The 27,648-nt window shown below is 48.5% G+C and overlaps 1 protein-coding gene and 1 pseudogene across 3 annotated transcripts in view; both read left to right on the plus strand.

Moving 5' to 3' along the window:
* The window catches only part of Stard8 (StAR related lipid transfer domain containing 8), a 71,488-nt gene extending 46,040 nt beyond the window's left edge, over positions 1-25,448 (plus strand). For all 3 annotated transcript variants that reach the window (XM_034486245.2, XM_076918939.1, XM_076918940.1), the window contains 13 exons: positions 10,446-10,517; positions 13,289-13,370; positions 14,305-14,368; positions 15,461-16,878; positions 17,477-17,650; positions 18,429-18,588; positions 19,035-19,233; positions 19,631-19,841; positions 20,095-20,209; positions 21,993-22,217; positions 23,145-23,362; positions 23,469-23,645; positions 23,798-25,448. In XM_034486245.2, coding sequence (XP_034342136.1) covers positions 10,446-10,517; positions 13,289-13,370; positions 14,305-14,368; positions 15,461-16,878; positions 17,477-17,650; positions 18,429-18,588; positions 19,035-19,233; positions 19,631-19,841; positions 20,095-20,209; positions 21,993-22,217; positions 23,145-23,362; positions 23,469-23,645; positions 23,798-23,915 — 3,233 coding nt within the window. In that variant the 3' untranslated portion in view covers positions 23,916-25,448. The remainder of the gene's footprint in view (positions 1-10,445; positions 10,518-13,288; positions 13,371-14,304; positions 14,369-15,460; positions 16,879-17,476; positions 17,651-18,428; positions 18,589-19,034; positions 19,234-19,630; positions 19,842-20,094; positions 20,210-21,992; positions 22,218-23,144; positions 23,363-23,468; positions 23,646-23,797) is intronic.
* On the plus strand, positions 24,182-26,745 carry LOC117694964 (endoplasmic reticulum membrane protein complex subunit 7 pseudogene; annotated as a pseudogene).
* Positions 26,746-27,648: the final 903 nt, after the last annotated feature.

Consider the following 27,648-nt stretch of genomic DNA (forward strand, 5'->3'; position numbering starts at 1 on the left):
GGGCATGGGTTTGGGCCTCTCTTTTTCCTCCAAGTGTACATCGTATCCAGAAGCATCTTTTCTTTCTAGACAGTCAGTCCCCAGATCACTTGCTTACTTGCACATTCCCCCCACCCTCCCTCCGCCACCACCAAGGTAAAAAGAGAAAAAACATGAAGTAGTGGGAAAAAGACTCCAAAATAGAGCCTCACCAGAGTTGAGAAGGGCCCGAAGGAGGGATTTGGGGGTGGTTCTGGCATCAGTAATAGGTCTGTTTTATTAGTATCTTCTAGCACTGAGAGTCGGAAACAGGGTGCTGGGTGTCATTGGGGAAGAAGAGACATTTTAATGTGCTGTCTTGACAACGGGTTGCATTGTTTAGAAAGTGTGGGTGGGAAGGGGCAGGCAGAAGACTGGGTGGATTAACACTTATGGGATCCCTCCAGCTCATGTAGCCCATGCTTGTATTGGGATTATGTGGGTGGGGGAGTCGTCCAGAACATCTAGCCTCCCCCAACCCCTCTAAGTTTACGCATTTCAGACTCTTTGGGGGCTGCGGGCTTCCTTCCTTAGACTGAACTAGCTGCCAGCTCCCCTGCTTTGGAGGTTGTCCCCTGTTATCTTGTCCTAAAGGATAGTTTGTCCCAGTCTCTTCCCTTCCTGAGTAGAATGGACCAGACATCATCTCTGGCCAAATATACTAGGAGAGCTTTTATTGTGTTTTTGGACCTTGGTACCCAGCACAGGGCCTGGTATTCAGTTGATGCTGGTGTGTTATTACTTGAGTCCACTCAGTGTGCACAAGGAATGGTTTTGGAGGAGGAAATTCAAGAGAGGCTGAAATGGGAACTCACTAACAGGAGGGGTTCTGGCATTTTAGCAAGCCCCATCTGTACTCCAGCAGAAGATACCTGGTCTTTCACAACATTCAGTTTTATGTTTGTAAAGCAATGGGCATCACTCGCTTTGCACTGGGTTGGTGTGACCACCAGGTGGAATGTGAGGTGATCTAGTGTTTTTTCCATGGATGGAAAAGTGTCTTTTCTTCTCAGGCTAAGCGTTCAAACCGCACTCCCAAGTGTGCTCATGCAGGCCTTGTGGGGGTAAAACGGTGGTTAGGTTAGGGACAATGAGATCCGTGGAGGGCCAGTGGTTAGCCCTGTTTTGAGAGCCCCAAATACACATGCGCACACACCATCCACCACACACACACACACACACACACACACACACACACAGGATAAGTGGGCTGTTGTCTCATCTGATCTTTACAAAACCATATTGGTTCTGAGATTACATCCCTATTTTAGAGACAAGGACACAGGCACAGGGAAATTATGAAGCCTAAGGAACACCATCTGTACAGTCCTTGGCTGGAAACACAGTAAATCTTCAATAACTATTACTGTCTATAATAGTAGCCTGTCTGTATTCATTGTTGTTAGGTTGGCATCACACATATTGCCACTAATGAGCGGAGCCTGTTAACAAGGAGCAAAGCCAGGACTGTCTTCAGGCCGTTAGGCTCACTCTTCCCACCACATCCCACAATGCTGTTCCTGTAGGCCTTACAACAGTTGACAGGTCACCATTTGGAATTCTCCTTCCTATGGTCCCTCCATGACACAAGCAGTCACATTGTCAGCCCTACCCCTAGCCATGTGCACACTACAGCCCTCTCTGGCTTGCGGCAGGGCTCAGGGGAGGGGTTGTGCCAGCTTGCTTCTTGAAGAGGCCACTTCTTTCAGGCCCATTTCCTTTCTGTCAGAGACGGGTTCTTTTTTTTTTTTTTTTTTTTTTTTTTTTTTCTGGATCCCAGGGTGGGGCCAGGCTACTTTAAGGCATTTCCTGCCCAGAGTTTATATTTGGCTTCAGCAAAAGGAAAGGGAAATAGGCAAAGGGAGTAGGACTAAAAGGTGGTGGCGCGGGGTCAGAAGAAGTGAACACTGAGGCTTGGCAGGCGGAGAGGGAAGTGGGAGGTAACACGTGCTCCTGAACAGCTCAGGTGAACTTCCTCGCCCATACTTAAGCTCAAGTGGAAGAGCTAATAGCTCCCCCAGGGTGGAATGCCTCCATCCTTAGGCAGAGTTCATTCTCTGTTCTCGTACCTGGATGGTCCAGACACTTTGCTTTCTGCCCCAGGGCACGATGTTCTGCCAAGCTGTGTTGCCTGAAGTAAAGCAGCTGTGAGCTTCAGGTAGGATGCTACATTCTGTTTTGTACTGTGGAGATAACAGAAGAGGAGCTAGAGCCAGGTGTTCGTACACTGTTAAGTTGGGAAGCAGAGCTTCCTGTCCGGGCATTGCCAGAACATTCAGTATCCCTTGACAAATAGGAGACAGTGAAATGGAGCAGTCAAGCAGGGAAGACAGCTTTGCATGCTGGTGAATGTTGAGAGTGAAGGAGGCTTCATGGGTTGGGATGCTCAATCTAGTCTGTAGTTTGGGTATCTGTTTATAAGTATGCCAATTTCTGCCCTAGGCTTTGGGCAGTGTTGGTCTTTTGGGGCCAGTTAGGTTTCAGAACAGAAGAGTAACCAGGTTAGGGCTGGGGTCTTTGGTAGAAGAAGGCTGGTAGGGTAGCCTGTTGACAGGAGAGATTGGAGACTGGAGAGATGGAGGGCTGAAGTACTCTAAGCGTGAGAACACAGAGCATAGTTGTGTGTGGGAAACCTGATCATTTAGTGGGAGAAATAGAAGCTGAGATGACTCAATATGTAGGAGGAAAGAAGAGGACAAGGTGTTGGATGGCTTTTGAGAACATCGGCAAGAATTCTTCCCTCCCATTTCCTCCTTGAGGACCTAAGACCAAATGCATCTTCCTTCACAATCCAGGACAGCTCCTCTGATGAACCAGCAACTGCCATTGACAAGCTCTGGCCCCAGGATTTGGGGAACATCCACTAGAAGATGAGAAGCTAGGTTCAGACAGAGGTAGTGGCTTCCCTAGGGCTACATGCAAGTTAGTAAGGAACCTAAAGCTATAAGGTGGTTTGCCTGACCTTCAGCCTAAAAGTTTGAACCCACACTGCAGTGGAGAGTAGTTATTACTGGTCTAGCATCTGCCTGAGACTAGTTTGGTTGGCATCTCATTCCTCTAGGCTGGAGACTGGAATGGGTGAAATAGCACATAGCTTATTAAAACAAATGTCTTTCTTTGTCACTGGTCACCTTGTCAGAGCACCTAGGACTGAGATGTGGACAGTAGCTCCTAGGGGCAAGAAAGCTAATAGAGCAACTGCAACACAGCAGGTGGCAGCTTTGACCTTCACTGTCACAGGGAAGCCCTGGACTGGGTAGGAATGTCAGCTGTCTGCTTTGGCCCCAGTGTGTCAATTACTAGCCTTGGAGACCATAGGCCTTGCTGTCTCTGAACCTAGATTCTCCAACAGCCCCAGTGAACCAGGATTTACTTAACCTCAGAGCTCATGTGAGTCTTATTATTTACAACTTTGGGGAGTTGCAGAGGAGACACTGTCTTTGGGGTTCTTGTATAATTTCCATATATCTAGAACTCCATACCAGAGCTGCCACCTCTCTAGCTCACCCATAAAGCCAAAGGACCACTACTGACAGACTGATGTATTCTTTACTTCATCACTAGAACATCTCCCAAAGTAGATACGGCTGCCTTAAGGCATCTGAGCCCCCCACCCCCACCCCTTTGGCAAGACTGAAGTTGACATTTCAGGACCCTCCCCCTGCATCTAGGTAGGATGGCCAAAAATGTCTACAGACATTGTCAAATGGGAAGGGAATTTGTCCCTGGATGGGAATCCATTTGGCAGGGACTCCAAGTTAAGTGTCAGAGGAGAGGCACATTGAAGGGTCTGCACAAGTCTAGCCAAAAACTTCAGTGGCTCGAGGGCTTGCTACTACCGGCTCCCATACAGCCTCCCTATATGTAGGCTGTTTGCTTTGTGGGTACTTCATTTGTGACAGGAAGACTCTAAAAGTATTGCTCACATGGGCCCAGGAGCTTGGCATCCAGCTGCAGTTCCGGCAGAGACTCGGGCTGGCATCTGAACAGGTGCAGCCGGGCCCCTAGTCCTGCCCTACGACCTAGCAAGCAGGAGGCCAGCCAGTGTCTAGTACTGCCAAAGTAGGCTGGCTGAAACACAGCGGCCCTTGCTGTGGTGCCCCTCCAGTGGGGTTTGGAATGTGGGATGGGAGCTATTTTGGTCTTGTCTCCCTTCCTCCTTGTGCCTCCCTCCCCTGCCAGAATTGAGTTAGAGAGGCAATTTCAGCTAAGAGCAGCAATAGCAGAGAGTGTCTGTGGATGTGTCGGGCCTTCCAGGAGGCAGGGAATTAACTACTTTCTTCCACTTCATGGTCAAGAAGGGAAGTTTCAGTGGCCCCAAAATACCTGATAGTCGAGTAATGACCCTTTCTCTCTGTCCTAGAGAGGTAGGAAAATCAACCAGTAATCTGTCACGGCATCTCTCCCAGGACTGCTACCAATCTGCATAAACTGTAATGAGGCTACACCTATAAGAGTCGAATTCCTGTGCCAGACTCAAAGGTTAGGTGGGTAAAGTGTGTCCATATGAAAGATATGGAAGGAGCTGGTCATAAGCAAGGATGGTATCTTCAGAGATAGAAAGTCCCCTTCCAAGGCCATTCTGTCTTGAAAAGGCTCCTTTCCAGGGATGGGGAGTGAAAACAGGAACTGGACCTTGGATCAGCCAAGAAGAATAGACTGAGAAACGCTTAGGCAGAGCTAGCTGCAGCGACAGGGTCTGTAGTGGTATGTAGCTCCACCGCCTGCCTGCCTCTCTCTTAGCCTAACACAGGGTCTCAGCTTAGCTTCAGAGAGCCTACACTGAGAACTTACATTGTCCCATAGACAGTGGTATCCCAGCACCCTTGGGATACTAGCGTTTCCTCCCGTTCACACTAAAAGTGAAAGAGATCAACGTTGATACCAGACCCTGCTTTTGAGGCATCCAACCCATGACAAGGACCATAGGGAAGATACTTTTCCAAACAGGAGGCTAATCATTAAGGTAAAGGAAATCACCATGTTTGCCGAAAGATAAGAACAGTCAACTAATGATTTAACTGACCTCCGCAAGTACCCGAGACTCCTTCCCCTCTCCCCACCATAGGCACTCATATTAACGTTGTTCTCTTGCCCATACCCTCAAGTCCTGCAGCAAACTTCAGCCAGTGGCTTCGAATAGGCCTGATTTGGGGCTCTGGAGAGCATCTTTTCAGGTCTCTTCTCCCCTCTCTCTCCCTCCCTCCCTTCTTCCCTCCTTCCCTCCCTCCCTCCCTCCCTTCCCTCCCTCTGTGTGTGTGTCTGTTTCGTTGGCCAATACTGTTAGGGCAATAGTTCTCTATCTTTTTGCTCTTTATAATCACTTGTAGAGCTCATAGAAGCAGAGAAACAAATGAAAACCAACTTCATCCCAAGAGATTAGTCATGGCAGAGCCAGGTCACTGGCACATTTCAAATCTCCCCAGGAGCTAATGTGCTCCTAGTGTGCTGAGGGAGAAATGGCATACCCAAGAGCAGTAACTAACAAGAGACATCTGCATGTCAGCCCTTGTGACATCTATTCATTCCTTGCTTTGAGCCAGGTGTCTTACCTGATGCCCAGGCCTGAGATGGACTTCTTTGGTTGAGAAGAAGGATGAACCTGGAGCCTGGGCAGCACTTTCACAGATCACTGAGTATCTATAAACAGAAGGACCTTAATTTAAGGCACATAAACATGTGAAGAGGGTTACCCATCCCTGGACTAAGGTTCATGTGGTTGGCTGAGTGAAGCCTTACTTACCTCCTGCAGCATAGTTGCCTAGCACCTTATCTCTCTCTTCCCATCTCCCTGAAACTAACACAGGATCTCCAGTTGTCTTAAAGTCTTATGAGGTTACAAAGTTCAAATAGCCTCAAGCAAACTAGCCCTCTGTAATGACAACTTTTGTCATATTTCAAACGAGTGAAGTGAAACTGTGGCTGTAGAGCTCAGCTGCAGATTGGTTGCCTAGCCTGGAAAAATGGGGCCCTATAGTCTATCTCCAATGCAGAAATAAACGGGAGGAGGAGGGGAGGAGCAGGGGAGGAGAAGAATGAAGAGGAGAAGTGGGGGGGGGGAGGAAGAGGAGGAGGAGGGCAATGAGGATGAAGAGGATGAGAAGGAGGATGAGGACCACTGCCAAAGGTCACCTACCACCTATATGGTAACCAAGGAACTCAGTAGGAGAATCTTTTTTCCCTTTTATTGAAAATAGAATCTTTCCTCATATATCCTGATTATAGTCCCCCACTCCTCCTAGTTCCTCCTCATATCTCTTCTACTCCAGGTCCACTTATTTTCTGTCTCTCATTAGAAAAGAACAGGCCTAAAGATACAGCAACCAATTACATATAAGAAGATGAAGCAAAATCTATAAGATCAAAGTTGGATAAACCAAGCCAACAGAAAAGTAAAAGAGTCCCAAGAACAGGCACAAGAGTAAGAGACTCACTTGTTCATTCATTCAGGAGTCCTATGAAAGCACTGAACTAATATATATATATATATATATATATATATATATATATATATATATATATATATATCCCAGTGCAGACCTGTGTGGGCCCTGTGCTTGCTGCTTCAGTATCTGTGAGCTCATTTAATTTATGCCTTGCTTAGTTGATTCAGAGGGCTTCCTTCTAGCAGGAGAGTCTTTAATCCTCACTGTATAAATGTGGGAATCATACTTTAGAGAATGAAGTAAGGTACCCAGGGAAACTGGCTTGATTAATTTTTTCTCAGTTTACTTGTTATCATTAGACATTATTTTCTTAGACAGATATTGCTGCTTTTTTTGAGTATATGAAATGTTCCCAAGTTCATAGAATGTGAGCTACAGGACCCCTTGTTTTCACCTTGGTCCCTCCTCTGCAAAACAAACAAACAAACAAACAAATTAAATTTAAAAAATCTGTATTCTAAGAAGAGCTATGGTATGTGACTTGTATATATGCAGGTACATATATTTTCATTGACTTCTGAAGTCTTGTGACAGCTCTGTATACCATTATCCTTTTTCTGATATTCTCTACAGGAGAATTGTGGGTAAACCCGTGAGGCCTAATTTCTGTCTGGCGCTTACTATTACTCTGTGCCCTGTATCAGTTAGGCACTTCCCCTGGGGATATTGAGCTTTAATATAGATGGAATCCAGTTTGTACCAGCCAAATGCTGTTACTGACCTGTCCTGGCTTTGGCCAGAGCAGTAGCTGCAGAATATAACACTTAAAACTACTGGCAGATGGGCTCTGGAATCTGCACATCTGGACACAGAGGTTACGGCCAGGGGCTGCAGACATTCCTGCCCCACTCGCCTCAGCCTGCCCAGTGTCACTCTTCCTGCTTGGCACATAAGCCATTTCTCAGTCTGGGCTATGCTAGTTCCAGCCTCAGGTGAGTTGACTCTAAAGTAGGTGGGGGTGGGGGTCACTTCTGGCCTAGCCTGACAGGCCGGGGCATGTTAGATGGATGAAACAAAGTACTTTAGCTCACCCCTTAATCACCAAGACATATGTCCCTGACTGCCCCATCTGAGAAGGAGCCTCGGGGCCTCCAGGTCTTCCTGAAATGCTGGATTGTCAGAAGTCAGTGTCCCTGACATCCTGCTCGGTAATAACCCATTACATTCTCTGGATTCCTGCTATGGAGGGCTGCTGAGGAATTCAGTCCTAAGACCTACCCCAAACTCCTTTGCTCCTTTCCTTTGTCTTGCAGCCCCTCCAAGTCTCTGCTTTTTAACCTCTCTTCCCTGGGCCATTTGGCTCTAATTCTGAGACTGATGGGACTCATTGCTCAGACAGAGGCTCATGTCAGCCAGGCCACTCTCCAGTCCCCCACATCTTTTATTTGGGGCTTTCGAAAGCAGATCTGGGAGGGAGCACAGTTAGTGAGTGCTTGGCATAAAGTGCCAATAGCTTTTCTCTTCCCTAGTGTTTTGCTTAATGCTCCTTTTAGTGGTGGCAATAGAGAGATTAGCTAACTTGCCCACTGTCAAAGAACTGGTGACTGGAAACATCAGGATTTGAACACAAGCTTGTGATTTTTCAGAACTTAGGATTGGTTCCTTGCTTGTCTGGAATCCGAGGGCTGGTAGTGTAATGTCATGGAAAAGAACATCAAACGTGGACTTAAATGCTCAGGGTTGGAACTTCAGTTATGATACTTAATTCTGGGTGACACTAGATAGTTACTTTAAAACCTTTTTTTGTGTGTGTACCCTCATGCATTATAGCTTTAAAAAATATTGATACAGGGCTGGAGGCATGGTGAGATCAAATGTGTGCATGCACGTGCGCATACACAAACAAATACATAAAAGAATACTTGAAGTGTCCCTGGCATGCAGAGGATTAGTAAGCATACCAGCCTCGGCTACCTTTTAGAGGTCCCTGTCTCCTTTTCACACCTCTCTGGAAAGTCTGGCCTGCTCAGTTCTTTAGATTTTTCTTTTTATCCTAGTAACAGGACAGTAATGTGGGTTGCCATGCTGGGTGCTCCGATATTAGAAATGCCTTCTCGGCAATGATGGAAACAGAGAACAAGGGAGTGGCTGTGGAAGGCAGCTTAGTTGTCGTAGTGGCCAAACCATATGCTTCAGATGCTCCCTCACTTGCTGTGTAGTTCCCCTTTGCCCTCCCATTGGCTCTGAACTACTGGCCTGGGGAGATGAATCTTTCATTAGACCTGCATTGCCCCCTGCCAGACGAGCTGAGGTACTGCTAGTAGGGCTCTGACCCTAAGAACCTCATAGCATTAAGTTGCACTATAAAGACACACACAGAGATGTGGGTGCACACATGGCTCATAGTCATGAGAAGATTTAGTTGCCGCTGTATGTAGAGACAGATGCTAGCGTGGATGCTGAGCTGATGCGTGAACTTTGGACGAATGCACAGATGCTCACCTCTGCATTCCCCATCTGCCCCGCAGCTTGCCAATACACCCAAAGTTCCCAGACCTTCTCTTTTTCTCCCCAGTAATTCTCACCAGTGTTTGATCCTCGGAGAGCTCATTACTATTTTTGATACCTTCCCCCTTCCCTTCTGCTCTTCTCTCTCTCTTGTGTACTTGCATTTCTGAAACAGTGTTTTAAGAGTCCTTTTTCTCATCAATCCCGGCTGCCAGGGTCTCCTAGATTTCCTCATAACCGAGCACTAAGAGTATAGAGCTCTTTCTGTCTTGGAAGAAACCCAGCAGTCTCCCTAGAGTTCTTTGGTCAGCAGGGCCACCACACAGAGAGGAAATGTTGAGGGCAAGACACCATGGTCAGAGCAGCTCTTTGGAGAGCAGCAGCTTTCCCCTGCCAAGCCCACAATGCCATAGTCCATGGCGGCTGCAGGCTCCTCCTGAGCAGCGCCTTCCTTAGGCCTGCACGGGGAACAAGTAGCTACTGCTGGCTAATCCCAGAACTCTAATGCTAGTGTTTTGTGTTTCTGGTGGACAGTAGGGCCTCTTCTGTGGCTTCCGTCTCGTTGGGCATTGTGTCCAGCTCTGTGCCAGGTACTCACTCCAAGAGCAGAAGAGATAGACCAGCCCAGCTATTACCTTCCAAGACCTCCACAGGCCAGCACTGTGACAGCCTAAAGTTCAGCCCTGGAGTGTTCCACCAACAGGCTGAGCCCATAAGGAAAGGTAGAACTGTCCTGGGAAGCCACCTGGGGAAGGTGAACTGGACGTTAATGAGTAGGTAGGGAGGAAAAGGACTGGGGAAGCTGCTGTCCCAAGGACTGGAAGCCCAGAAAAAGAGTCAGACTTAACTAGGATTCCAGTCCCAGCACTACCGCTTTGCCAATTATGAAACTATAGGTGAATCTCCTCTCTGATTCTCTCTACTTCTCTCTCCTCCTCTCAGTTTCTCAAGCCCAGGCTGGCCTTGAACTCACAATCCTCCCACCTCCAACAACTAAGGGCTGAGATTATGGGCAGATCTTGTGCCTGGCTTGAGTCATTCCCTTTCTGAATTTGTATATATGGCTGTTACCCTGAGGAGAAGAGGCTTCTTTTACAGGTGATTATGTGTTAAATGAGATTTGCCCTTTCAGCAGTTTGAATGACAGTAAGTCTGCAAGTGAGAAAGGAAGTAGTAAGTGTTGTTGGATATTTCGCATCTCCAAGCTGAACTAGGATGCTCTGCCTGGGACCTGGAAGACTGACAATCCTAGAAGCCACTGGTGGTATTGTGTTTTGGTCTAGGTCATGGGTTGGGTGAGTGGGAAGGATTTGGGACAGGTAGGGAATGAGATTCAGGAAAGCTGTGGTGGATACAGGAAATGGTGCTCAGGGAGCAGAGGGTGCCCTCATTGGCCAGTCACATCGTGCCTCCCTTGCGATTCAGGAATCACCAGAACTAGGCATGCTTGCCTACTGGGTGTGAAGCAGTACTCAGCCAACAATTTGCTAATCCCATTTCTCCGCCTGTTTCTTTTCTTTTGTTCTCTTGTAGAAGCGGAGGCCAAAAAAGCATGTGAATGGCTTCGGGCCACGGGATTCCCTCAGTATGCTCAGCTTTTTGAAGGTAAAGCCACTCAAATGCTCTCCTTACCCTGTTTCCAAAACCTGCTTTCTCCTGCAGCTTTTCATCTGAAAAATGGGTAAAGCACACACCCACTGCAGCTGCACAAAAACTCCTGTACATCCTGATTGGCTTTGTGCAGGGAATGAACTCCGGGTGCTCAGAACTCTCTATGAGATTGCTCTCATCAGCTTCTACCTCTGGTGCCAGCCACATTTTAGGAACCACGCCCCCCCCCCCCCCCCGCGCGATCCCTATCTTGCTCATCCTGCTGCTTTGTGTCCTTCCTGAACACAAGGTGAAGGAGGAACTGTGAGTCTTGGTGGCTCAGTCTTGGACGCCACTTCGCCCATGCAAAGGCCTCGCGTCTGGTTTCCTTCTCTTTTCTTTACTTTTCTGGGTTCTGTTCTTAGAGATCCAGCCCTCACCTTACTCTTCTCTCTCAGTAGTATTAGGTGCTGATAGCCACTCCCCTTTGTCTTTTGAAGTACCTCCCCCACCTCGGCATCTCGGCCTGCTGCCATCAGTATGTTTGCTGACTCTGCTTCCTCTAACTGGCATCCAAATATTAGGGTATCCCAGGGCTCAGCCTTTTGCTTTCGCTGCTTTTCTTTGCTATGAGATCCTCCTTGATCTTTCCGGTGACAGCTCCTGAAGGGGTCTGTCCAGACCTCATTTCACAGCTTCTGATTTCCTCTAATGAGCCACCAACTCAGTGGTTTTACTCTGAGATCTATCAGGTGCCTCTGAGATTTTGCCAAGCCTAAAAAAAAACCTCCTAAAGGCATAGCATCCACCCTTTGCCTAGGTTCTGTATATCCAGGAATTATCCTGAATTCCATTCTCCCCCATGGTTAAATATCCTGCAAGCCTTTTCTTCTTCCAGAAAAAAAAATACATTTCTTAACACCTCCACCGCCAGGTCTGCTGTGATCCACCACTGCTCGCTCAGACTAGGGCACCAGGGTCCTTGGTGACTTCAAGTCTCTATTTCGCATCCCCAGACCTGTCCTTGGCAGTGACTGACCATGCGACTCGGGTACTTTGCTAAGTGGAATGAGTGCAAATGCTACACTTTGGTGAACTACCAGTCTCCTTTGCTCACCACACCCTGCACTCTCTCCTACTTGCTCTTATCCAGGTCTCTCCCTCATCATAACCTTGGTAATTTTGTTTCTTCTGGACAAAAAAATCTCTTTCAAATTTCTCTACTTAGCCCCCATTTTCTCAGCCTTCAAGAACTTGTGGACTCTGTCTCTCTGTCTCTCTCTTGTCTCTGTCTCTTTGTCTCTATCTCTGTCTCTCTCTGCTATCTCTGCATTCCTCTCTCTCTCTCTCTCTCTCTCTCTCTCTCATACACACACACACACACACACATACACACACACACACACACACACACACACACACACACACACACACATTACCCCTAGAAAGGCCTGGACTGTTTCCATCTCATCAAGAAGTCACACTGACACCAGCCTCTCTTTGCCCTGTCAACCCTTTTCGGGTTTTTCGAAGCCTTTGTGTTCATCTAGGTTTCGTGCACTGTTTGCTGCTGCTGCCTGTTTCCTGTGAGAGCTTAAGCTCCTGAAGGCAGTGACCCCAATTTTGTGTTGTTCAGCACTACTTTGTGCCTTGCCCAGTGACTGAATGTGTGATGGGGTTCTCTCTCTCCCTTTTCTCCTGATGTCTTGTTTTTTTTTTTTTTTTTTTTTTTTTTTTTTTTTTCCCCTCCTTTCCCCGAATCCTGAGAAGATGGCTCCCACTGCTCTGGAAAGACATTGTATTGGTTACATACTGTCCTCTCTGTCCAGGTACCCCATTAATTTGCCTTGGACTGACAGGAGGTCCCCTATCTGAAAGCTCAGAGTTCAAATGAAAGAACTCAAGTTAGCTGTTGGCAGCCATGGAGAGTCTCAGGCCTGTTGTCTGAACCTGGACCTGCTTTACTTGTTTCTTCATTTCAGCTCAGGCCTCCAGGACATTCTTGAGATTCTCCCTCAGCTGCCAACTCTGACCTCCCTGGGTTTTCTCTGCCTCGTTAACTTTCTTTCTCATGACACAATACCTGAGAAAAAGAGCTGAAAAGGAGGGACAATTTACTTGGCCTTGGGATTTGCATCCATGGTTGCTTGGTCATGTTGCTTTGGGCCTGTGGCAAGGCAGAACATTATGGTATAAAGTGGACTGGAGGAAAGTTCCATGCCTCGGGGTGGGCTAAAAAGGAAGGGTCAGGAGGGACAGTGTGGACAGGGATGAAATTCTGATACCCATTCAATGACTCAACTCTTTCCACTGGGCTCTACTTCCTAAAGGCTCCACCGCCTTCTAGGCACCTGCAGCTGAGGATGTAAGCTTTCCCATGTTTTACACTCTACAGCAAGCATGGTTCTCAAGTTCTAAATGGCTTTCAACCCTCCTAATACTGTGACCTTTTAATACAGTTCCTCATGTTTTGGTGACCCCTCCAACCATAAAATTACTTTGTTGCTACTTCATGACTATAATTTGCTACTGTTAAGAATTGTAATGTGAGTATCTAATATGCAGGCTATCTGATATGCGACCCCTATGGGTCTAAGGTCTAAGGCTTAGAGAGGCTTTAAGAAGCAAACCCTACCAACCTCTATTGTATTCCTAGGCTTCCTGTCTGCTGTGGCCCTTGCCTTCTTGCTTCCTGTCTTCCTTGCCCCAACCCCTGCAGGTCAAGAGTAGCTGGGGCCATTTCTGATCCCCTGCCAGACTCATCGTTGCTTCTTTCCACCATACAGAAGGTGTGTTCCCCCTGGATATTGGCTCTGTGAAGAAGGACTACAGTTTTCTGGACCAGGACTCTCTGGGGGCCCTGTGCAGGTAGGGGGCTGAGGACCAGACCTAGGAAGCCTTGAGCCCAATTTTGTGCTTCTTTGTAGAAAAGATAACCCTTGTGTACCTTCTATTAGAGGGGAGCATAATTTGTTAACAAGGCTCATTTCGTGCAATCACATTGTTCATTATGGTCACTGTGTCTATGGTTCCCCTCCCCTGTCACTGTAGCTAGAAGATCCAGATCTGGTCTTGATTCAAATTCCTCAAAGCATGCCTTGCATTCAGACTCTTTCTAATTAAACCAGTTGCTGTCTCCTAAGGGTAAACTACCATTTCTCCTTGAGTCTATTAAAGTTGCCTCGGTGGCTAGCCTCTGTATTCTGCTCCTCCTTAACCACAAAGCCATCCTCTCTGCAGCCACCAGAGTCACCCCCTGGTAGGCAGTCTCTCCTGTTTAAAATCTGCCATTGCCTCTATGCAAGACTACAAGGCCATTTCACCATGACATGTTTGCCACCCTTCTTCTGACCTCCCTTAGCTTTGATCACACCCTCTCCTGCTAGTTTCTTTGTTGACTGACTGTGTGGCCTTCCTTCTTTACCTTGTCACAGACTCCCACAGAAGTCTGGAATAAGCAGCTATTCCTGCTTCTTTTATCCTCCGCATCACACCTCTGCTTTCCAGAAAGCCTTCTTACACTGTTCCCCATCTCTTCCTGAAAGTTCCCAGTCTTATCCTCAGTGTGTCTGCTGTCCCTTCTGCATGCTCTGTTCTTGGTTTCTGTATCTCTCAGTACCCAGAAGACAGAGACTCTAATCTTCCCAGCATCATACTTAAGACATCATGGACATTAATCTTGGAAGAGTTTTGACCCCTTGACCATGGGAAATGGTGGATGGCATCTTGCAAGTGTCTTGGTAGGCTATCTCAGGCTCTGGGGAATTGGCGACCTTGGGTGAACACATACTTTGTGTTGCAGGAGGCTGATGACCCTGAACAATTGTGCTTCGATGAAGCTTGAGGTTCATTTTCAATGCAAGCAGGTGAATCCTGGCAAGGGGTGAGGTCACGGTACCTGGCACAGGGCTGGGATTTGCACTTGCGAACAACTCTAGCATGTGGGTGGAGATGCAGGGACCTTCTGTACTGCAGGTCCTGTAATATCGCTTAGGCTTTTGGTGAGCATCACCTAGAGGAACATGTCAGAACAAGTCCCCTGGCTCATGCCCACTCCCTACTCAAACCACCTCTCCCTTCTGTTTATGTCAATAACTTGATCTAGTGACAGCCTTCCCCAGAGAAAACTATTTACCTTCACCACTTGGTTTGTCATAGCTAAAATTCCTTGAACAGGAGACGCAATGGGACAATGTGGCAGAAAGGTCATTACCTTGAAGGTATTATAAGTCAGGATCACCATAGCCTTACCTCCAGAAGATCTTATTCCTTTGGCCCCTAGCCTCATTTTCCCATCACTAAAATGAGTCAGGAGACTGGATTGATAGCTGTCTAAGGCCCTCCCATAAGGCCTCTTTGTATATAGCCTCAGAAGCAAGCCTTATGGCCTCATTGTTTCTCGGGGACAAGTTTTGTTGGTTTCCCCTGGAGCTTTCCCTACCAGAGGCATCCAGTCAGGTAGGGTAGCCAAACTGACAAAGCACTAGCCTGGGGACACTTCTGTCACTGACAACTAAAGTGCCCTTTGGCAAGCTTCAACTCCTGTCTGGATGTTTCCTCCCCTTGCCAAGGAGAAAGTGAATTAAAAAATCTAAAATCCCCTTCAGCTCTTAGATACCATAATTTTAATCTACAGCTATAGCCAATGAACATTTAATAATCTCTTTCATTGGCATAACCATGCCAATAAATGATATTGGGCAAATGTCTTTTGATTTGAGTCACATTCCCTATCTGTGAAATGGGGACACTGGATTAATTAGATGGCTGTCACTATACATCTAGTTTCCATCTATGATTCCTAGTGAGAGCCAACTTTCCATTCCTACTCCATGTCTTCAACCAGAAAGCAAAGCTCCTCACCACGCCCTACCCCAAAGCACTTGGCAGCAAAGTAGGGCACAAGCAGGTACTTGTCTGTTGGGCTTCTGTAACCCCTCCCTATGATGCCTCCCCAGGATGACGACTCAGAAGAAGAGGAGCAATGCACCATCAGCAGCCACTGGGCCTTTGAGCAGCAAAGCAAATGTGGGTCTCTCATTGGCTCTTCTGCCCTGCTGGCCCCACCAAGCCCTAGCCTCCTGGGGACCTCAAGCTGTGAAAGTGTCCTCACTGAGCTTAGCGCTGCCTCCCTGCCAGCCATCTCCGTGAGCCTTTCACCAGAGTCAGCAGACCTGCCCTTGTTAGGTCGCGTCCCCAGCCCAAGTAACCAGCCCTTCCTTAGTCCCACCCAGGGCCAGGAGGGTTCCCAAGACAAAGTAAAGAAGCATTATTCTCGCAGCTTCCTCAAGCACCTCGAATCTCTGAGGAGAAAAGAAAAGGGTGACAGCCGGCAAACAGAACCTGAGCAACGCCTAGCCACCTCAGAAAAGACCACTAAAGCTTCATCTTTCCGCACTTGTCGGGGCTTCCTCTCAGCTGGATTTCACAGGGCCAAGAACAGGGTCACCACTTCAGCCAGGGTCAGAGATGGTGAGACTCAGAAAGCCTGGGAGGCTTGGCCTGTAGCCACATTCCGGCATCCTCAGCCTATACGCAGGCGTGACTGCCTGGTGCATGTGCCTGGGGACCATAAGCCAGGCACATTCCCTCGTTCTCTGTCCATTGAAAGCCTTTGTCCAGATGATGGCCGTCACCTGGCAGATTGGCAGCCAGGTAGGTGCTGGGGCTATGAGGGGCGCCGGGGCTCCTGTGGCTCCACAGGCAGCCACACCAGCACCTATGACAACTTGCCTGAGCTCTACCCAGCTGAACCTATACAGGCTGAAGCTGAAGCTGAAGATGAGGAGGGTGAAGGCAGCTATGCCCATCTAGATGACATCCTGGAGCATGTGTGGGGGCTACAGCAACGGGTAGAGTTGTGGTCTCAGACCATGTACCCAGACCTGAGGCCTGGAGATAAGGAGGAGGAAGAAGAGGAAGAAGAGGAAGCTACTTCATCAGTAGAAATAGCCACAGCTGAGGTAGAAGGCCAGGATGAAGATCTAGCTCAGGCAGAGTCCCAAGTCCACAGAGGGCTCCCAACCCAAGTCAAGGAGGAAGTCCCACTGATAGTCCTAGATCAGGCCCCATCTGTGGTCGACGAACCACTGGTACAGGCTGAGGCTGAGGCTGGGGCTGGGGCTGAGGCTCCAGCTCAGGCCCAGGATCTTGAGCAAGAAGCAAACTCAGCTGCGGAGCCTATTTCTGCCTCCACCCTGTCTGTGGAGGAAGGGCATTCCATTTCTGACACGGCGGTTTCCTCCAGTGAGCTTGACAGTAGTGGCAACTCCGTGAATGAAGCTGATGCTGCAGATGCCCTGGCAGGACCGCAAGCATCAGTACCCCGTGAACGGCGTGACTCAGGTGTCGGGGCCTCGCTTACCAGACCATGCAGGTATGAGTTTGGAGTAGGGATGGGGGTGGGGTCCCTGCTCAGTCTCTGCCTTCTCTCTCATCTGCTTTCCTGGTCATAAAGCCCGGGGGAAAGTTCTTGGGGGCCAGGAGATCATTTCCAGGCAGCCAGTCCCAAGAGAAAAGGTGACTGAGTTCAAGTACCTAGAGTTCTGAGTGGTCAGTACAAGCTCTAACCCTGGTGTGGCCTTGAGAAAGTGATGCCTTTTCTGGACTTGGTTTCCTCATCTTAGCAGCAAGGGTGTTAAAGATGGCCTCTGCTTCTCAGTTTTGATGATGAGAGTTTTTTTTCCCCATAGTAGCCTTAGAACGAGTTGAGACTGGCTCTGCTTTTTGGGACTAAATGGGTCTGAACTTGGTGCTACCCTCCATGAGGGCTTCTTGAACCCTGGGTGACCCAAAGGCTAAAACCAAGCGTTTGCCACCCCAAAGCACCGGAGTAGCACTCAGTGTATTCCCACTTCCCTATACTTCCTTTCTGGGCAGGGATGGGGTGAGGGTGATAAAAAGGGACCAGAAGGACATGGCCTTCTCTAAGGCCTAGCAAACCTGTGTCTTGGGTGCTCTCTGCCCCTTTTCAGGAAACTTCGTTGGCACAGCTTCCAGAATTCCCACCGACCTAGCCTCAACTCAGAGTCGCTGGAGATCAACAGGCAGTTTGCAGGCCAGATCAACTTGCTTCACAAGGGCTCACTGCTGCGGCTCACTGGCTTCATGGAGAAGTACACTGTGCCCCACAAACAGGCCTGGGTGTGGTGAGTGTCTCTTGAGCTGTGCAGGACAAGAGTGATGGCCTTTCTTAGATTTTATGCCCTGGGAGCACAGCCCAGAGGCAGAACAGACAGGTAGGCTGAGCCCACAGGCCAGTGGAGTGGTACTGTTCTAGGAGACCTGGGGGATGGCTGTGTTAGGACAGACATGTTCTGGAAATCCCCAGGTCCTCCAGCTGTCCTTTCTCCTTCCCATCCTCCCTGCCACCAGTGAGATTGTCCTAAAGTACACTTCGGTTGTTGTGTATTGAGTAAATAAACAGCCTTGTGGCTTCCCGCTGTCCAGATTCCTTTCTGTCATGATCCTCTCATGTTCTGGGGTAGCCCCATCCTTCTGGCCCTTTACTCACCCGTTCTCAAGTAGTGTCATCTGACAGCCTGTGGGACTAGATGCCCTTCTTTCTGTTCCTTCGTTCATGTGATCCTTTCTGCCTGGAGTGCCTTATTCCTCCTCTGGGACATTAGCGCTCTGTCCTGTAGTGGTCTGCTCAATTGCCACCTCCTCTCTGTAGGCTTCTCTCACCTAGTAGGTGTACTTCTTCCTAATGGTCTTTCCTCTAAGTTCAAGACCTACTGCGGGCCACATGAATTGCTGATGAGGACTTCTGTGTTCCTATGGCTTTTGCCAGCTGAGGCTAAAGCAGGCACTCACTGGACGTGGTTTCTGAGGACATAATATGTCCCCTACTCCTCTCACTTCTAGACAAAAGATAGCCTTCAAGCTGAGTTCTCTTTTCCTGATTTCTTATTAACCCCTGCATAGGTCAGTGCCTAAGTTTATGAAGAGAAACAAGACCCCAGACTACCGGGGACACCATGTGTTTGGGGTGCCACCCCTCATTCATGTGCAGCGCACAGGCCAGCCTTTGCCCCAGAGCATTCAGCAAGCTATGCGCTACCTACGAAGCCAATGTCTAGACCAGGTGAGTCCTCCTCAGGGAGCCTGCATAGAAGGGGTGCTGGGAGGCAAGGAAGGCCCAAGGCTGACTGCTCTCCCCTTTCTCTTGGGTTCAGCTACTCACCAGAAACCTTCCCTTTCCTTGCAAGGCTCAGCAGGATTGATGCCAAATTCCTTTCCTTTCTTTATGGCTGGAGCCTTCTGCCCACTTTGGGGACAGCTTCTTTCTGTCCCAGGCTATGTATTCTTCCTAGTCTCAGAGATTGCCTTAGCCTAAGGCCACCTGTTCACCCTCTTCTCTGTGACAGCCATCTTTCTCTTTGGCACCAGGCTGTAAACCGCCCTCCCTCTGGACTTGCTGAGCCCATCAGGAAACCTGGCAGGCTTCCCAGTCTCCAAGGTGGCCTATGCTCCCAACACCACAGTCCTGGGCTCACAGTTTCCCTTCTCTTCTTTCCCTCAATGGGTTAGGTGGGCATCTTCCGCAAGTCTGGGGTCAAATCCAGGATTCAGAGCCTACGTCAAATGAATGAGAGCTCCCCTGACAACGTCTGCTATGAGGGCCAGTCGGCCTACGACGTGGCTGATTTACTGAAGCAGTATTTCAGAGACCTGCCTGAGCCCATTTTTACCAGCAAGCTCACCACCACTTTCCTACAAATCTACCAGCGTGAGTCCCCTGGACCCTTTCTTAGTAACCTACCTGCCCTACACTCAGCCTGCCTGATCCTGAGGCCTTGTGGGAAATGAACCTGGCAGCTGGCTGCATGGGCTCATGGGAACTTTTACCCTCTGGATTTGAAAAGGCACTCAGAGAGGGGTCACATCCTACTACTCCCTCAAACCTAGTTTTGGTAGGGTAGGCCTAGGCCCCAAGGAAAGGGCTTTCCCAAAGGCTGTCCTGTGTATTAGAGCAGTGCTAGAACTAGCCACCAGGGACATCACAGAGCACATCTGACGCTTTCCTTAGGAGACTGTCAGGCCTTGTGCATTCTGGAAAACAGGAAGCTTGTTGCTGGTGCTTCTAGGGAAATAAAGAAGGTTCTTGTGCCTTTCTTGTCCTACAGTCCTCCCCAAAGAACAGTGGTTGGCAGCGGCACAAGCTGCCACCTTGCTGCTCCCTGACGAGAACCGAGAAGTGCTACAGACTCTGCTCTACTTCCTAAGTGACATCGCCTCTGCTGAGGAAAACCAGATGACAGCTGGGAACCTGGCAGTGTGCCTGGCACCCTCCATCTTCCACCTCAATGTCTCCAAGAAGGACAGCCCCTCACCCAGGTGATCTGGGTAGCACATGCTAGGGCCAGTCCAGGAGAATTTGGCTCCATGGGATTTGGGGCCTTGGGGCCATTCCTACTCTTACCCTAAAGGGGTTTTAGCCTTAGCCACTGCGGAGAAGGCCTCTCCTAAAAGACACCAAATGATTTTATGGTCAAGATGGGCAAGCTGGCTTCCCAAGAACTAAGAGGCAGCTGTCACCCATCTTGTCTTATGCCTTAGTGCTATCTTCTTCTGTCCTATCTCCTTCCAGGATCAAGAGCAAACGCAGCCTGGTTGGCCGGCCAGGCCCCAGGGACCTGAGTGAGAACATGGCTGCCACCCAGGGCCTGTCACACATGATCAGTGACTGCAAGAAACTTTTCCAGGTGAGTCAGGAAAGGCTGTGGTACCCGACTGTCAGAATTATCAGTCAGGAAAGGCTGTGGTACCTGACTGTCAGAATTATCAGTCAGGAAAGGCTGTGGTACCTGACTGTCAGAATTATCAGTCAGGAAAGGCTGTGGTACCCGACTGTCAGAATTATCAGTCAGGAAAGGCTGTGGTACCCGACTGTCAGAATTGTCAGTCAGGAAAGGCTGTGGTACCCGACTGTCAGAATTGTCAGTCAGGAAAGGCTGTGATACCCGACTGTCAGAATTATCAGTCAGGAAAGGCTGTGGCACCCGACTGTCAGAATTGTCAGTCAGGAAAGGCTGTGGTACCCGACTGTCAGAATTGTCAGTCAGGAAAGGCTGTGGTACCCGACTGTCAGAATTGTCAGTCAGGAAAGGCTGTGGTACCCGACTGTCAGAATTGTCAGTCAGGAAAGGCTGTGGTACCCGACTGTCAGAATTATCAGTCAGGAAAGGCTGTGGTACCCGACTGTCAGAATTATCAGTCAGGAAAGGCTGTGGTACCCGACTGTCAGAATTATCAGTCAGGAAAGGCTGTGGTACCCGACTGTCAGAATTATCAGTCAGGAAAGGCTGTGGTACCCGACTGTCAGAATTGTCAGTCAGGAAAGGCTGTGGTACCCGACTGTCAGAATTGTCAGTCAGGAAAGGCTGTGGTACCCGACTGTCAGAATTGTCAGTCAGGAAAGGCTGTGGTACCCGACTGTCAGAATTGTCAGTCAGGAAAGGCTGTGGTACCCGACTGTCAGAATTATCAGTCAGGAAAGGCTGTGGTACCCGACTGTCAGAATTATCAGTCAGGAAAGGCTGTGGTATGTGGTACCTGACTGTCAGAATTGTCAGGCCTGACCTTTAGACTCTGTATCAGGGGGTCTCTAGAGAAGTGGTTCTCAACTTGTGGGTTGCAACCCCTCTAGCAACTTTCTCCCAAAATATTGACATTACAATTCCTAACAGTAGCAAAATCACAGTTATGAAGTAGCAACAAGCATAATTGTATGGTTGAGGGTCACCACAGCATGAGGAACTGTATTAAAGGGTCAGAGCATAAGAAAAGTTGAGAACCACCACCCTAGATGAACAGAACTAACTGAGAGTGAATATATATGTGTGTATATAGGGATTTATTAGAATGGCTTTAAAGGCTGTGGTCTGACCCATCCAACAATGGTTGTATCCCAATAGAAAGGCCAAAAATCTGGTAGTTGTTCGGTCCATGAGGCTGGTCTTTGATCTAGTTGGAATCTCAAAATAGGTTCCAAGACCAGTGAAGGAATGCCTCAGCAACAGGAGAGGAAAAACTTGCCAGCAAGAGTGAGGGCAAGCAGGAGAAAAGCAAAAGGCTTCTTTTTAATGTGTCTTTTCATGTGGGCTGCCATCAGAAGGTGTGGCCCAGACTTAGGGTGGGTCTTCTGACCTCAAATGGCCCAGATTTCGGGTGGGTCTTCCCACCTCAAAGGAGCCAATAAAGAAAATCCTCCACAAGTGTGCCCAGCTGCTTGGTTTTTAGTTGATTCCAGTTTTAGTCAAGTTGACAACCAAGATTAGCCATCGCAGACTTCAAGTCAGGCAAGGAGCCCAGCTTGACACATACTCCTCAGACTCTAATTTGTGAATCTTCTCCCTCAGTTCCTTATCTGCTGCACTGTGGTGCAGTAGCCATGCGTCTGCATTGACATTCAGGGGGTACCCTGCTCCCCACAGCACCCACTCAGTATGTGTGTATGTGTGTGTGTGTGTGCGCCCCCACCCCCAGGTGCCCCAGGATATGGTGGTGCAACTATGCGGTTCCTACAGTGCAGCTGAGCTCAGCCCTCCTGGCCCAGCCCTGGCTGAGCTGAGGCAGGCACAGGCTGCTGGGGTGAGTCTGAGCCTTTACATGGAAGAGAGTGTGCAGGAGCTGCTTCGGGATGCTGCAGAACGCTTCAAGGGCTGGACCAATGTGCCGGGGCCCCAGCACACAGAGCTGGCTTGTAAGAAGGTGAGCATCACACTCTTCATTTGGTTGTAGGCTGTTGAGAGAGCAGTAGGCCTGTCCCATAGAGTTGCTCTGTCAGCCTTACTGGGCCCCTGCTTGGTACTTGTCAGCTGCATGAGTGTCTGAAGGAGTCAGGAGCCATATGAGGCCAATGCATCTTTCTGGGACCAGCTTCCTGAGTTCTCTTCCACAGCTCTACCTCAGACTCACCACCACCATGATGTAGTTCACTGAAACGCCTGGGTCTCCTTTAGTCCTGGGCAGGCAAAGCCCCTTTCAATACCCACTCTGTGTTTGTGTTTCTGTTGTCCTGCTACCTGGACTGATATGCCTCCATGTAAGAACCTCTCCCGGGCCACCTTTAGATGCCACATTATAGAGCTCTCTCTATCCAGTGCCTTCAGTCTGGGCTAGGACTGGAGGTGGCTCCTAAGACTGCCCCTCTGTTAGTAGCCTTGCTGCCTCTGGGATGTCCATCTTGAGTGGCATTGTCAGCCAGGCATTTCCTGTATGTAGAATGACCATGACTAAACCGTCCCCATAGGGTGAAGATAGGGAACTGTCAAAGAACCTGGCACATGAAAAATACATTGACAACAAATCCATTAAGGATAATCACCTCCTTGTCTTCCCCCATCCAGGAATACCACGTTAGGTCCACATTGTCCATAGGCCCTGTAAGCATCTGAATGTGAGACATTCATCTTTGCTTTGTGCTCTAGAGCAGGCTGAGAAGCAGGCATATAGGAAGGACATGGAAGTATGGGTACCTGCTCGTTTGTTTGGGTCTGGGTCTGGGTCTGGGTCTGGTCAGCCAAGGAGCCCAGCAGCCACAGGAAGGGAGCTCCAGGCCCTGCAGTCTGAGGACTGGCATGCATTTGGAGTGCTCTCACTTGATAGTGTTCCTATCCCTACCCATTTGGCTTGTAGGCACCAGATGGGCATCCGCTTCGGATGTGGAAGGCATCCACAGAAGTGGCTGCACCTCCAGCTGTGGTGCTGCATCGTGTTCTTCGGGAGCGGGCCCTGTGGGATGAGGACCTACTACGGGCCCAGGTGCTGGAAGCCCTGATGCCAGGTGTGGAGCTCTACCACTATGTCACGGACAGCATGGCACCTCATCCTTGCCGTGACTTTGTGGTACTCAGGTGAGGCATTCCTGTTACCATCCTGCTGTGCTTCAGGGACCAGAAAGGTAGGGGAAGAGTCAGCAGCAGGGAGCTGAACATGGGTTCTTGTCTCTTCGTGTTCCAGGATGTGGCGCTCAGATCTGCCTCGCGGTGGGTGCCTCCTTGTCTCTCAGTCCCTGGATCCTGAGCAACCGGTGCCAGAGTCTGGAGTACGTGCCCTCATGCTCACTTCCCAGTACCTCATGGAACCTTGTGGCCTGGGTCGCTCTCGCCTCACTCATATTTGCCGCGCTGACCTCAGGTACCAGGCTTGGGATGTCTGCCTCACCCTCTTGGCCCTGAGCCCATCCCTTGCCTCTGCCCTATGATGATGATACCCACTGTGGGAAAGAATTCCTTTCTTTCTTGTGTGAAAACCCAATTTCTCATATCTGCCTGCCTCTTCCTCCCCAGGGGCCGTTCTCCTGACTGGTACAACAAAGTCTTTGGGCACTTGTGTGCCATGGAAGTGGCAAAGATCCGAGACTCTTTCCCCACACTTCAGGCAGCTGGCCCTGAAACAAAGCTGTGAGCCTTGGGCTGACACTGCCCAGGCTCCTGCCACCAAAGAAATGAGTAGAAATATGAACTGAGAAGCCTTTAGGGACACAGCTGGGCCTAGGTGGCCCAGCCGCCTCTCCTCTCACATCCCAATGCTACTCTGCACATACATAAGAGAAGAGGGCGTAGGTATCCTACCTCCACCCACCTTCATCCCCCATACTACATTCTGATCTCACAAGCAAAGAGAATCTTGTTAGTGGCAAGAAGATCATTGCTGTCTACCCGACCAAGAAGATGCTACTGTATCTGGAGACCCAGCAGGGGAAGAAGGTGGAGAGCATTGTCCAGCCTGAGCTCTCTGCCATACCAAGAAGCCAGGCCATCTTGTTTGGTGCTAGAGTTCTTTTGAGTTTGAATATGAAGTCTGATCCTGCCTTTGGGGCCAACATTGACCCTGAATACAGGTCTGGAACACCAGATGGGGTAAGCACAGGGAAACACCAACCACCACAATCCATTTTATTTATGTAAACATGATGCTGACCTTTATGAAGAAGATTGAGAGTGGCCCTATGGGCCCTTAGTAGGTAATATGACGAATTGGGATAGCTTGGGATATGAGGATAGAGAACCTTTCTTTCTCAAGCCCCAAGACACCAATGAACCATCCTCCCCTACTTTGACCCACACTTTATCTAGTACTCCCAAGAGTTGTGGGCAGCCTTTGGCCACTCAAAGCCATAGATACAAGTGAATTAGCTCATTCCCATGACACAGGCCAGGCCAAAGCCGACAGTGGCAGCAAGATATACAAATGTATCCTCATGCCTTTTGCCCACAGTTGTGGTCTATGAGAACAGTCCTTCTGGCTGGAGAGATGGCTCAGTGGTTAAGATCAGTGGCTGCTTTTCCAGAGGTCCTAAGTTCAATTCCCAGCAACCACATGGTAGTTCATAACCATCCATAATGAGATCTGATGCCCTCTTCTGGTGTGTCTGAAGACAGAAACAGTGTATTCATATACATAATAAATAAATAAATCTTTTTTTAAAAAGTAAAACCAAGTGTCCTTAAAAAAAAAAAAAAAGAACAGTTTATTCCTAGAGTAGACACCCTGGAAAAACACAAGGAAGGGCTTACCTTAGCCAACCTGGGCTTGATACCAGCCTGATCTAGCCCATCTAGTGGTTATGTTTGTTCAGACAGAAACCTAGCAGCCATTCAGAGGTCAAGTGGTGCTTTCTTTGTCTTTGGCTGAATAAACTGGATTGTGGTGGGTTGCAGCCATCATTGTAATGTTAATCCTGTTTTGTCTGTAACTATAAATACTGTACAGCCAATATATATATGTGTATATGTATGTATATACATATGAATATACCTATACATATACACATGTATCTGCATGCACACACAGCTATTCTCTCTTGAGTGCATTATAATTTCTGGATCAGAGTAGGGTCTGGAGGGCCTGGACACTTCTGTACAACAAGAAAGGAGAGGTGAAGGGCAGGCCACAGCAGTTCCCTCTGCAGAATAATAAAGCATGACTGGACACACACTGGCTCTATAGATGTTTGCTTTTGCTGAGACAATGGGCTGGGGCTTGGGTTGCAACTCATACCCATTGGTCACAGGTTGTGAACCTTTACCTTCCCTTCTGCTGACTCCCAACATATGGTGTCAGGACTTGGGGTAACACCATAGGAAAAAGCAAAGACCTCTTGTCTTGGGATGGTGATTGTGAAGGCAGACAGAATTTGGAGAAGCCAAGACTCAGACAAATCCTTCAACCTCCATTCCATGACTAGACTAGGGTTCTGGATTTGAGTGTCAGCTTTTGTTGTGACCTCGGGACTCCGTAACAGCTCTAAGAAGAATTGTGCCTGGCTCAGATCTCTTTCTTTCCGTTCCTATGCAGCCCAGGCAAAGCTAAAGCAGTAGGGATGCAGGTCTCAGGTTTGGGGGTTCTGTGCCACATACACAACACTTAAAAGAAAGCTGGGTGCCTTGAGGCAGCAAAGCATTAGAATGTCTAAGGCAGGTTCTATTTGACCTCCACAAAGGAAAGACCTTTACCAGCTTGCCGTGTCCATAAAACTTTCAAGCTGTAGGCCATGGACCTGACTCATCAAAGCTTCTGTGGTTTTGGACATTCTGTGAGGACTCTTCCATTCTATTGCTACTCTCAAGGAGTGTCTGGTTCTAGCTGGTGTCCCCAGGGCTGCTGCTGAGGGCCCGTGAGGTAGTACGATTGGCCAGGGAGATCGCTCCAAGATTAAGGGGCATGTGGTTGTTTCTGGGGTGGAGCTTCAGGAATGGACCTCCTTGTCCCTAGTGCTGGTAGATGGAGAAGAGCATGTTGGTTTCCTTAAGACAGATGTGAGTTTTGTAGTTCATGATTTTTCATCTGGCTTTTATGTAGTAGAAGTTATTTCTCCAGCTTACTAGTTTGATCCTGCCTGAGTTGATATCACTTAAAAAAAAAAAATGAGAGCAAGATATGTGAATTGCATCAAAACAATAAAGGTGGTCAGACTACCCTATCCTCTCCAAATGAAAACTTCAGGTCCACCTCCTCACATTATTAGAATGGAGTCGCAAAACTGGGCAGACTTTCTGATGAATTCAATAGTTACGATGATGGTTTTTCCATTATTGAAATTTGTGCTTCTGCCAAATGTGCTCAACACACGTGTTCCTGACATGAGGCAGGAGATAGAGTCACAAATAAATGTGGTGAATTCCCACATGAATTGCCTGATTCCGAGTTCATAAAAAGACTCTTCAAATATTTTGGCAAGTTTAGCAGTAGCAATGGTGGTAGCAAGCAGTGGTGGTGGTGGTGGCGGCAGTAAAACAGGCAAAAGTGGGGCAAGCAAAGAGGAGGAAGTCAGGATCCCGGCTGCCATTGAAGAAACATGGCAGCACTGTGTGGCATTCAAGTCTTGCTATAAGATGCTGTGAAGCCACTATGGTAAACTGAGTCATCCTAAAAGTTGATCTTATACAACTAATGTCTAAATTAACTGTTGAACACGTTTTGTACTTGGTACACAAGGAAACCCAGTTTCTGTCCCCTGTCTATATGAAGTCAACACTGATGTCACTGAAAATGACATTAGTAAATGATATGAAGTACTGTATATAGTGTATATTAAAAGAACTGTCAATCCAAGTAAAACAAAACAAAGCAAAACTAGACTTAAAGAAAACAAAACCTTCTAAGTTCCAGGTCAAAGAAAGTCATACAACTTAGATAGTCATTTTTGCAAGGATCACTGCGTATGCTTAGGAAAGTCCATCAGAGCTGTGACATCACGCAGGGATAAGGTTAATCGGTATGCAGCCTATTCGTGGGATGAATGAATCTTAAATGGCACACCAGTGTGCAGACTTCAGAATCCTGTAAGCATCTGCATTCGCCCAGGAGTACCATTAGCCTAAATGCAAAAGTCCTGCTGCCTGTCTGTCACAGCTCAGCTTCATCAGAGCTCCAAGGGGACCTATGAATCATGCTCTGTCACATACCTAGCTCTGCCAGTGTTCAGGTGGGAATTCTTCAACAGATGTCAGAACCAGCCACAGCCAAAACAGGCTAGGGTCTCAATCTAGTCACCTCTATCACAAACTTCCCTTGTCCTTCTGCCTCTAATTACCAAGGACTATCTTTGGCTTTTCATAATCAGTAATGCATGGGACTTTGGAAGGCACCCAGAAGGGCAGAAAACTACCTAGCCTCTGGCTTTGGGGGGTACAAG

Source organism: Arvicanthis niloticus, chromosome X (genome assembly GCF_011762505.2).
Source record: "Arvicanthis niloticus isolate mArvNil1 chromosome X, mArvNil1.pat.X, whole genome shotgun sequence".
In the NCBI taxonomy this organism is placed as follows: Eukaryota; Metazoa; Chordata; class Mammalia; order Rodentia; family Muridae; genus Arvicanthis; species Arvicanthis niloticus.